We start from the raw sequence: 13,058 nt of genomic DNA on the forward strand, positions 1-13,058 counted from the left end.
ATATCCCACATGTTTGAGCCGGTGAGCATTTTCAATTTCTGATCCCTTTTTTTTGGGTTGAAATTATATTAAATCAATATAAAATGGCTATAAATCCATTGGTTCTTCATGTTTTGCATGAAAAATCATGGAGTTGGAGCTTTGATTTTGATATCCATTAGTTCTTCATGTTCTCCATTTATGTTTTTTAAAAAATAAAATAAATAAAATAAATAAAAAAAATCCTTCAACCAACTATCAATTGATACTAATTTGGGAGTATTTAGGAGTATTTGATGAAATGATCATCACATACACTCTAATTTTGAAATTTGAGTATAGGTTGTCTAATTTGGCGAAAATTGAGAAAAATTCAAAATTTTCCCAATTTCTCCCAAATTGCTTGCAATGTTGCACTTCAAACATGAAATCAAGCATGTATGAGCATTGATCTACTGATTTGTTTAGTCCTTGTCAATTATTTTCCCAATTTCTCCCAAATTGCTTGCAATGTTGCACTCCAAACATGAAATCAAGCATGTATGAGCATTGATCTACTGATTTGTTAAGTCCTTGTCAATTTTCAAAAAATAAAAATCATTTTTTAATTAAAATTTTAAAAAAATTATCGAAATGTCCCTTCAACCAGCTGTCAATTGAGACTAATTTCAAACTATTTAGGAGTGTTTGATGAAATGATCATCACGTACACTCTAAATGTGCATTCAATTTGAATATAAGTTGCATTAGTTCAGTCAGACAATGCATAGTTAAGGATCCTATACAAAGGAAACCTATTATGTGCACTTCCTTTTTGAGATGTTATAATTTAAAAGTATGTATTAAGGTCTTTTTTAACAATCCATAAAGTTTCATTGAAAAATTCAACCATTTTCGCAATGTTTCCCCATGTTTCCCAAAAAGTGCGATAAATTACCCGACACAAACGATATATCCCGTGCGATAACCAATATGTATCTTTATACCAAGGATGCGATACGTAACGCGATACCGATATTTCAAACACTGGTTGCAACCCTCCATTTTATAAAAGAACAAGGTTTTTGAATTCATTGTAAGCAGTATGTACCTGTATTAATATATTTGCAAACGAAAAATCACAAATACGGTAGCAAATTTCAATTGAACAGTATTTTTCTTTCTTTTGTCTGATCAGGCCATTCCTTGGAAAATAAATGCACAAAGGAAGTACAAAAGCAATGCAGGTTAATAGGAATAGGGCAAGATTACCAGATTGCTTTCAGCAACTAGAGCCTCTATATTTTGTTGATTTAATTCTTCTGGACGAAGCCGCTCAGAATCATCAACCTTCCCTACAGTCCAACAAGGAACACTTAAGTCATCATGTCACAGTAATCAAGATATGTTAATTATGTAATGTGATGATATATACATTTGCAAGTCAGACACTCCTAAAAGAATCAAGCACTGGAAGGTTCATTTTGCTAAAAGCAACATAATTTCACAATAAAGAGGTTAATCTCATCACCATGAGAACAAGAACTAAATCCTCCATGCATATAACAACAGCAACCCCAACATTTTAGCCCTACTGGGTCCTTTTGGACAGCAAATTATTTCCTTCACGTAATTTTATGTAATTAAAAAAAAAATTAAATTTAAATTTAAAATTTAAAATTTAAATTTTTTTTAAAAAAAAGTACTGGTAGCAAAAAGCCAAAAGTACACTAAATTGTCACCCAGCCACATCTTTCCCAGCAACTACCACTTGTATAGAACATCCATACCATGCAAATGCTATGCCATGCCATGAAAAGGATCACCTGGCTGAAAAATCAATCTGGTCTGATCATCAGTTGGGAACAACTACATGTTTGAGTTAGACAATCGGTTTTCTACTGATTCCAATTGTGTGCCCACCTTATTAGCGGACAGACCTATTTTTGTACCAGGTGATCTTCATGGTGGGGCACACGTTTGCATGGTTCACATTTCACACATGAATGGCATGTTAGCAGGAAAGTTTTGGCTACACAACTAGTATACTTCCAGCCAGAGTTCATAGTATCAATATCGTTACATTTATCTTTGACCGTGGTTAGAAAAACATATATTGATATCACTGATACCAGGAAATATATACATCACTGACTGAGGGAAACATTAAAACATGAAGAAAAAGGTGGAATTTTTCAGTGAAACTTCAAGAGATGTTAAAATACATGTTTACATATTCAGGAATCAAAAAATTACAAAAAGAACAATATGTTAGTTTCAATTTAACAGGGGCTTAAAGCATGTGTTGTCGTAAAAAACCAGTGCAATAGTTAACCAAAATGAGTAAATATCATACAAATGCAAGTAACAAACAATAACTAACACATCCAAAAATTAAAGGAACTGAAAAACAAACCTATCTGGCTTATCCCTCAAACCCATATGGAATTACGCGGTGACTCGAAGTTGTCATCTCTGTCCCCATCAGTCGGCCCTAGTACTATTATTCCATGTGTCGACAATTTTGTGCACAGATCACCATCCGGTTGTACCAATGAAGGTACTCTCTCAAGTATCTCTAGTACCCATCCACTTCGAATTGTATGAGTACGACCAGACGTGGGTACTGCGTAATGGTAACCGACTATGACTGAGTAGCGTCCTAAGGAAATGGATCGACTCTAACCCTGACTCTACATAGAATTGAGTCCAATCATATGACAGATACCCTGAATATCCCCTTTCATACCCATAACCATGAGCATTTTGCTGCAGTTGCACATATCCGTAGTTAGACAACTATAGTTGAGTGTCGTAGCCGTCGCAACCATAATGCCCCCCATATGTGTAAGATGGGATGCAAAATTGAGCTCCCCTGCTCTAAACAAATATCCATTAACAGCACAACATACTCGAAGTAGGCCTTCTCGGTGAACTGGCTAACAAATCGTCAACGCTAACTCATCATATAACTCACACCACTATCACCTCCACCCTCGATGCTTCCACCTCTAGCCCGCTACTATCACTGCCACCTCCGCCAAACTGGCCTCCATCTCCATGTCCCTACCACCATTGTCATCATCGTCACCCTCGCTGCCACCATTAGGTGGGGATAAAGTCTCATCGTCATATCGCTCAATGACTCAACATCGGAGAATATTATACGATGATGCTCTGAGAACCTCATCAGGACATACTGAGCTTCTCATCAACGTGTCAAATGAGTCTCTTCTGAGTCCTCTACTCACTTATGACCTAGTCAACGTCAATACCAAGGGACGTTGCCCTCCCAACTACTACTGGAGAAGGTCCTCCTTAGCATCATCTAAATTTTCCGACTACACCCACTCATAAAGTGGGTCCTCGGTATCATCAGCAATATATGCATGTGTGCCTATCGACATCAAGTTCAGTGAATCATAATGTGGCTCCATGTCTTACTCTGTCCGTATTTGCCTTTCTTTCAACTTCACATTGTAGTGGCAATATATGAGCTTCTGTAGCATCTCATACCGAATTTCTTCCTCTTATTTGTGTGGATGAATGACCACGTACTATAATTCCTCTCACATAACAACGAGGAGACGAACTGAGTAAGGACGTGGATGGCCTATAACTACAGTGTGGGAATGTCAACTCTATACATCGCCCATCCCTTACTTGTCAATCGATCAAAAGTGTATCTTAGTTCAAATGAGGAATGCAGTTGCTCCATCACAAACCATAAAATTTAATTACTTGAAATAATAAATATACTTACATGGCATCATCATTCCCCCGATGCTCTTGCAACTATGACCGAGAATGTACACCTCACTATCTCTAAAGTGCAACAATCGTCGATCATAAGTCACCATTATTAGTTACCCATCTAATAGTCGACTATAGGAATGAGGTAATGATAAATTGATTCTTTTACCGAATGAGCAATTAATAATGGTGAATTGCGGTCAATAGTTAATGCACTTTAGAGATGGTAAGGGTACATTCTCGGTCGCAACTGCAAAAGCATCGAGGGAAACAATAATACCATGTGAATATATATATTACTTTAAGTAATTAAATAAAATCGTTTATGATGGGAGCAACTGCATTCCTCATTTGAACTAAGACATGTTTATGATCAATCAGCATGCGAGTGGTGGGCGACATACGGAGTTGACATTCGCGCACTACAGTTTAAAGCCATCCATATGCTCGCCTAGACTTTGTTCTCTTCACCATTTAAGAGGAATTACAACGCATGGTCACTCATTAACACAAATAAGAGGAACAGACTAAGGTATGAGAAGTTGCAGTAACTCCTTAGCACTACAATATAAAGTTGAAAGGTAGATATAGGCAAAGCGCGACATGGAGCCATATCATGACCCGTTGGAACTAATGTCGATGGGCACACAAGCATATATTGCTTATGATGAGGACCCACTTTATGAGTGGGTCAAGTCAGCAAATTGGTGTTTTAAATAGCTTACATTATGTAGCATACAGTGTTCAAAATATCGGTATCGCACAATGTATCGCACCCTTGGGATACAGATACGTATCGGTTATCGCACGGGATATATCGTTTGTATCGCATAGTTTATCGCACTTTTTGGGAAACAGGGGGAAACATTGGGAAAATGGTTGAATTTTTTAATGAAACTTTGGGGATTGTTAAAAAAGACCTCCATACACACTTTTAAATCATAAAATCTCAAAAAAGAATGGCACATAATAGGTTTCCTTTGTAGAGGGTCCTAAGCTCTGCGCTGTCCGATTGAACTAAGACAACTATATCCAGTATCCACCCCGTCTATCTATTTTTCTATATCATTTTAGGACATTATGCAAAAAATTAAGCAGATCCAATAATCAGGTAGACCATATCGTAGGAAACAATGGTGATTGACCATTAGTGGGCCACTTGAACTTTGGATATGCTTCACTTTTTGGGCTAAAATCATAAAATTATATGGTAAAATTCATGGATGGAGCGGATAAAATACATGAATTATAGTGGCCCCACAGAGTTTACTCACTACGTCGTTTCCACCCCAGACACAGGCGGATTTCCTGCAAAAACCTTTCGCAGGGAGTTCCTGCGCTGGGAACCCAAATGGGGCCCACTGTGATGTTTGTGAGAAATCCTCCCCTTCCATCAGTTTTGTGAGTTCATTTCAGGACAATATGCCAAAAATGAACCAAGCTCAAGTGGGCCGTGCTAAAGGAAAATGTGGTTAGGGAAGTTCCTACCGTTGAAACCTACCTAAGTTTGACAGTGATGTTTACGTGCCATCCATACCATTAATAACTTCATTCCTATAGGGATGAAATGAAATCAAAAATATTACCATGATTCAAAACTTTCATGGCCCATGAATATTTCAACTGTGGACATTCAATTATCATGTTTTCTTCCCACTTGAGCTTTGGAAACGGTTCATTTTTGGCATCGTGTCCTAAAATAAACTCACAAAACGGATGAACGGATAGGATTTCTCACAAACATCACAATGGGCCCCAACTGAGTTCCCAACGCAGGAACTTAATACGAAAGTCTTTCGCAGGAAATCCACGTCCATCGCAGGCGCTCCTCCCGCTCAGGTTGTCTAAACGGTTCAAAGTGAAATGGGCCCCACAGTAATGTATTTATTATATCTATACCGTTCATGCATCTGGAGAGATCATTTTAGATCAAATGAGTAATATCCAAAGCTCAAGTGGACCACACCACAAATAGTTGTGGGGACTGATTCTCACCGTTAAAACATTTGTAGGGCCCACCATAACGTTCATTTTTCATCCAATCCATTCATTAGGTCACACAAATCTGGATGAGGAGGAAAAACAAATATCATATCGATCCAAAAATTTTGTGACCCCAAAAGGGTTTCAATGGTAGACCTTTAATCTTCCACTGCTTTTTTCAGTGTGGTCCACTTGATCTTTGGATCTGTCTTAATTTTTGGCTCAAGTCTTACGACGAGCTCGCCAAATGGACGAATGGTTTGGATATAACGCATACCTCATGATGGGACCCACAGAACTAGGTGACGACGTCAACACACCAGTCGGTGGTGTGCAGTACGAAAGCGGATTGCGTACTGAGTAACTCTGTACGCTAAGCGTACTGAGTAAACTCTGTGGGGCCCACCGTCATTCATGCATTGTATCAACTCCGTACATCCGCTTTATTATATAAATTTAGGGCTTTAAACCAAAATTTAATTATATACAAAGTTTAAGTGGACCACACCACTTGAAATGGTGTGAATTGAAGTCTACCGTTGAAAAGTTCTTGGGGGCTCACAGAAGTTTTAGATCAAGATGATTTTTGTGTTTTCCATTCATCCATGTCTACGTGATCTTATGAATAGTTTGGATGACAAATAAACATCACTGGGGCCTTAGAAATGTTTCAACGGTGGAAATCAATACTTCCACTGTTTCCTTTGGTATGTTCTACCTGAGCTTTTGATATACTTCGGTTTTGGGCTCAACCCCTAAAATGATCCGAAAAAACGTATGGACGGCGTGGATAGACCACATACATTCAAGGTAGGCCCAACTGAGTTTACTCAGTACAATAAGAGTGTACTGAGTAACTCAGTACGCAATCCGATTTCGTGCAGTACGCCACCCTATTCAAAAAACAGGGCCAGACGCCCTTTTTTTCTAAGCAGAGAGGTTTCCGGCCCCAAAATCTCCCAAATCTTCGGATTCCGACCCCCAAATCTCCCAAATCTTCGGATTCCGGCGAAGATTCTCCAGATTTCGACGAGGATTTCCCCCGATGTCGCCCAAATACCCGGATTTCTTTGGATTTTGACGGATCTCTCTCAAATCGAAGATTTTGCTTGCACTAACCTACGAAAGAAGCTTCGAGTGGAATGGCCAACCAAATGGAAGCTTTCGATGATGACGATCTCTTATACAGGTACCGAAATCCAGTTTCTTGTTTTTTTTTTTCGATTTTTTCGGATAATTATAGTTTCGATTTTTTTTTTTCAATTTTTTTGAGGAAATCGTGCGATATCGTCGAAATATCGTGCGATATCAATGATACATCGGCCGACATCTGAATATGGGATTTTTTGGTATCTTCCGGGGGTTATCGGGGGTGTATCATCTCGCATGGGTGCGATAACGATAATATCGGCCAATAGTATCGATATTTCCAACACTGGTAGCATGTAGCTTACACTACACCACGTAGCTTAATCTTAACACTATGTAGCTCATTAAAATGGCTTAAGTCGCATGTACCCCATGCTACATGCTAATTTACATATGCTACACACTACACACTATGTAGCTTGCATTATAAGTTATTTTTCATTAAAATAAAAGTCAATTAATATTTTCAATGATTTGTTAGATTTTTCTTTTTCCAATAAAAATTAGTTAAGTATTAAACCAATTCTGTTGATTTATCTTTATCTTTATAATTAATCTTTGCCCTATTTTTCCTATTATTTTAGGTTGTGTTTAGTTGCACGAAACGTCATGAAATTTCATTATTAGTCAATCTCATTTGGTGCAAAATATCATGAAATTGCACAATATTTAGTGCAACTAAGCTCAACCTTTATTAAAAATATAGAAGTAGCATGCAGCTTACGCTACACACTATATAGTTTATGCCTCATGCTTTAGAGGATTGAACGCTATACTACACATGATTCGATATTTACAACACTGCAACAGATTTAGATGATGTTGAGGGAAGTCATGCTCTAGTGGTAGCTGAGAGAGCAACGCCTCTTGATATTGACATCAACTAGATCTTAAGCGAGTAGAGGAATTAGGACTACTTTAACGTGTTGATGAGAATTACGGTACATCCTAAAGAGGGTTGCAAGGCATCGTCACAACATACTCCCCGACATTGGATCATCTTGAGCAATGATGATAATGAGACTTTATCCACATTTGACGGTAGCAGCGGAGGTGATGACAACTATGATGAGGGTGATGGTGGTAGTGATGCAAGGATGGAGGTCAGCACAATGGTGGTGGCAGCGACATTGGCAGGGTTGGAGGTGGTAGCACTGGCATGTGAGACGGCAATGGTGTGGGGTACAAGACGAGCTAGAGTCGATGATCTATTAGTCAGTTCACTGAGTAAGCCTACTCCGACTATGTCACTCACGAAGACTATGGATCTCATCCATCATCCTCACAGAGAGTAGAACTCAGTTAGCATTTCCAACTTTAGAAGGGTGAGAAGAAGGCTACACATGCCAAGGAGTCTCTTACACGCAACTTGTCATCAATGTATATTGTTCGAAGTAAGAGACCTTCGTTTTCATGAAAGTATGTAAAAAAACGGTTACATATCGGCCGATACGTAACGGTAACGACTAAAGCCATTACATGATACAAGTCTGAAACAGGAACCCCCAACTTTTTGGATGGTAACTACCGTTATGATCCTATAACAGTTGTTATGCACAAGTATGATGTCAAACCGCATATGCAATTTTGTGCGATTGCACATACCTGTGCGCATATGTGATTACACAATCGCATATGCGGTGCCATATTTTTATTTTTATTTTTTTATTTTTAAAAAAAAAGGTAGAAAAATATAAGAATTTAAGGAGAAACTTCCCTAAGTTAATAGATAACTAATATAGTAATTTTACATATATAAAATTAATTTGTGAGTTGTGAGAAAAATGAATGAAGTACAACAAATTCAACATTCAACAATATAGTTAAGAACAAAACAATCAATAAGCTATTTATTGTACAAATACAATTTTAAAGTTACGTCTTAACGTTTATTATTTATTCACTATAACACTAACAATACTTACAAGTTACAAATTAGTTACACTAACACTAAGTTACATTCAACAATATAGTAACACAACTTAAAGTTACAAGTTACAATACTTACTAAAGTTTTTTTTTTTGCAAAAAAAATTAAAAAAATAAAATAATGTGCCAATGGTTGGCAGATATGCGATTGCATATGTTGTATGCAATCGCATACATCGCATATGCGATCGCATATCCTCACACATTTAGCATACACAATCGCATATGCACTGCAATCGCATATGCCAATATGCGATCGCATCTAACAACATTGTGCACAACAACTCTAAAGAAAAAGGGAGAGAAAAAAAGAAAAAAAAATACATTTTTCTTTTCTTCTTCTTCTTCTTCTTCTTCTTCTTCTTGGGTTGTTGCAGCTATTGTTGTTGTTCTTCTTCTTCTTTTCTTCTTTGCAGCTCTCTCTCTCTCTCTCTCTCTCTCTCTCTCTCTCTCTCTCTCTCTCTCTCTCTCTCTCTCTCTCTTCTTTTTAGTTCCCTCTCTTTAGAAAAAATGAATGGAATGTGTGGTTGTTTCACAGCCATGCACTTTTTTTTATATACTATGTAGTGTACATAGCTTAGTGCACTAGCATTGTTTCGCTGTGTGGGGCCCATCTTGATTTATGTGTAGTATATCCATGCCATCCATCAGTTTTTCCAGTTCATTGTAAGGCATGGTCCCTAAAATGAAGGGATCCAAATCTCAAGTGGACCACGCAATAGGGATTGAGTGCCCACCGTTAAAAACTTCATAGGGCCCACTGTAATGTTTATTTCCAATCGAACCTGTTGATAAGGTCACATAGACCTAGATGAAGGGAGAACACAAATAACAACCTAATCCCATAAAAAGAAAAAGGACCCTAGAAACTTTTAATGGTGGGAATTCAATCCGTACTATGGTCCACTTGAGATTTGCATTTGCATCGTTTTTTGGACCATGCCCTAAAATGAGTTGGCTAAAAGGATGGACAAACAACATGGATATACAACAAATGCACTGAGGTGGGCCTCAATTTTAAGGCGTCACTCACTAGTGGTCCACCTGAGATTTAGATCTACCTGAATTTTTTGACCATGCCTTAAAATGAGTTGGCAAAACAAATTGATGGCATGGATATCCAAATACATCGAGGTGGCCCACCTCGCCCACAAGTGGTCCACCTAAGACCTGGATTTGCCTCATTTTTGGACCATGTTCTAAAATTAGTTGGCAAAATGGATGGATGACATGGATATATAATACATACATTGAGTGGGCCCCACGTACATGGCCCTAAAAAAGTATACATGAGGTATAGATCAGTTCAAAATTAACTAATCAAATTTTGAGACCATTGTTGCTAAGTCACAATCCCAAAATTAAATTGTTTGAACAAGTTTCACCATTAATTTACAGACACTTGTTTTTTGAAATAGGACCATTTGATATTTTCCATTCTTCATTGTCCAATAAATGTCCACCAACCCATTAGTGGGATAAGTGCCAATAGATTGCATGAATTTGTGGCTGATTTTGGGCATCGAATTGTCCCCCAAATCAGCCCCAAATCGGCAACACTATTTACCCAAATCTAATTTTAATTTTTTCATAAGATCTATGGAGGCAAAATGATATCAAATTGTTAGGTATATGAACTACATAATAGGACACAAAAGTTCCTAGACTTTGTATATAAAAATGAAATGCATGCAAGTAGCAAGGTATATAATACACCTATAATATAAATAATAGTAAAACCTACAAATATGAGATGTTTTGGTATTGCATTCATTATAATAATTTTATATTAATATTATATAGTTAGAAAATTAAATATAAAAGGTTTGCGGTCAATACCAGGTTGTTAAGTTCATAAATCTATCAAATACTGATATAACATTCTCACCAAAGATTGAACAGTTTAACTATCATAAACATGTTCAAAATTACAAATGAATGCATATTTGGAATATTTATAATTTTTTGAATTTTTTGAATATTTTTTCAAATTTTTTAGAGCAAAAACAAAATATTTGACCGATACAAGGGCGTATTGCCCGTATCGCCTGTTATACTAATTCAGTGTATCATTAACGGTGGGCACCATTACGTCCACCGTTATCATTGTGGAAGACCTTGTTTCATCCCACCTTATGTGCATGGGGGGTTATTATGGATATGGTGGCTACAACACTTGGCTATAATCGTCCAGCTGCAGAGATGAGCAACCGCAGGAAAGCACTTGCGGTTAAGGGTACAAGAAGGTGATATTCGAGGTACCAGCCTTATGATTGGACTTGGTTCTATCCGGGAGTCAGGGTTGGAAGCGGTCCATTTTCTTAGGACCCTATTCTACCATAGTTGGTTACCACCATGACGTACCCACATATAGGCGTACTCATACAGTTTGTGGATGATGATTACCAGAGATACCTTAAAAGTACATCCATCGGTACAATCAGACGATGACATGGGCACAATACTATCAACACATGGAGCAATAGTACTATAACCGACCCATTGGGGATAGAGATAGCTTCAAGCCACCTTGTAACTCCATGTAGGTATGAGGGAAAATGGATAGGTTTGTTTTTCAAGTTCTTTCAGTTTTTGGATGTCATAGTTATTGTTTGTTACTTGTATTTGGATAATATGAACTCATTTTGGTTACTATTGCACTGATTTTTTTACGATGATACATGCTTCAGGCCCCTATTAAATTGAAACTTATTATGCATTATTCTTTTTTTCAATGTTTTTATTCCTAAATATGTTAATGTGTGTATTTTAGCATCTCCTAAAGTTTCATTAAAAAATTGCACCTTTTTCCCCATGTTTCCCATAGTCAACGATACATTTCCTAGTATCGGCGACATTACCAGCAATATCAATACATCTTTCTGTATCCCCGGTGAACAAGACATAATGATGTCGATGCTATGGAAAGTAGTTTTATAAAGGGTCTTGGGCAATATTCTGCTGATATTATCGCGTATAGATACAACAGCAATAAATCACCAAAATATCAGCGATACCTAGAAATACTACAATTAACAAGAGTTTCAGTATCACCCAGCTACCAATAATATTGATATCACCCAGCTACTGATAATAATGGCGATATTATCAATAATATCGCTAATATCTGGAACATAGCTTCCAGCTGTATGCGATCGGTCCCCAATTAAAAACTCATATATTTAGGATTTCATAATCTTGTGTTTTGTTTTTCTAATGGATCTTTTTACCGCTTGGTGACGTAAAAGTACAATTTTATTAAATTTGTAGAATTGAGCGTGTTTTAGATGATTAACCACGAATTCCAAATTAGCATATCTTGGGAAGCATGAGCAATCAAATGTAGGGCACAATGGATGGTCCAAACATTACCTTGAGTATAATCAATGGAGCATCCATTTTCTAGGCCACTGATCAGATAGCTGGGATAATCTGATCAAAGTGATTCCTGCAAGTAATGGGCAATCAAAGGTGGTGCCACATATGATGGATGATCTAGATCAATGATCAGATGTTTTCCAATATATTGTCCTCTCTAAAGGCATTTAGATTATATGATTACATGGTCATTGATGCTATCACACAGTAAATTATACGCTTTATTTTGGAAATGAAAACCTAGTTATGCACAATATTCCATTTAATCTGACTATGAGTGCAAGAAATATTGTAGACAAATACTAGCAAGCACACAGATGGGTGACTTGGATTACCATCAAGAGATTGACGTTTTCTTGTAGCCTTTGAAAAAATAAGGATGTCCTGTGGATTTGCAACCTACAAATTTTAAGATGACTGTCAAACTTAGTAGAGTGATAATAGTAACGTAGACACTAGATTCCTAAATCAATGATCAAGTATAGAATGGAGGTACCTTCCCCACATACTTCTGGCCAAACCTTTGAGGATTTATTGTCATAAATCCAGAGTAGTCTACCTGCCAAATCAAATAAATATGCTACCTCATGTGCCCAGTGGCACCAAAAACTGGTGGTCATCTTCAAGAAATTCTTATTATAACAAACAACAATTGTATGCATCGAAGAAAAAAAAATGCAAGGACAATGTTAACTTAAAAGTTAGAAAATTGATGTTTGTTCTTGGACAAAGGACAAGGTCAACTCAAAGGCAAGACAATTTTATCCAAGATCAAACCAACAAGAGCGTTACTCTCTTCAACCACAGATATTAGTTCATCAAATAACATGAAAAAATGAACATTTAATAACTTTAAAAAGAGAGATGAACATTTAATAACTTCCAAGAGTGCAAATACAAGCCAAGTA

The 13,058-nt window shown here is 37.1% G+C and overlaps 1 protein-coding gene across 1 annotated transcript in view; it reads right to left on the bottom strand.

The window, feature by feature from the left end:
- The window catches only part of LOC131258219 (double-strand break repair protein MRE11-like), a 52,482-nt gene that overhangs the window by 18,266 nt on the left and 21,158 nt on the right, over positions 1-13,058 (bottom strand). The window contains 3 exon segments of the mRNA XM_058259360.1: positions 1,231-1,313; positions 12,486-12,549; positions 12,647-12,709. Coding sequence (XP_058115343.1) covers positions 1,231-1,313; positions 12,486-12,549; positions 12,647-12,709 — 210 coding nt within the window.

The sequence above is a fragment of the Magnolia sinica genome, chromosome 10 (assembly GCF_029962835.1).
Source record: "Magnolia sinica isolate HGM2019 chromosome 10, MsV1, whole genome shotgun sequence".
Classification (NCBI taxonomy): Eukaryota; Viridiplantae; Streptophyta; class Magnoliopsida; order Magnoliales; family Magnoliaceae; genus Magnolia; species Magnolia sinica.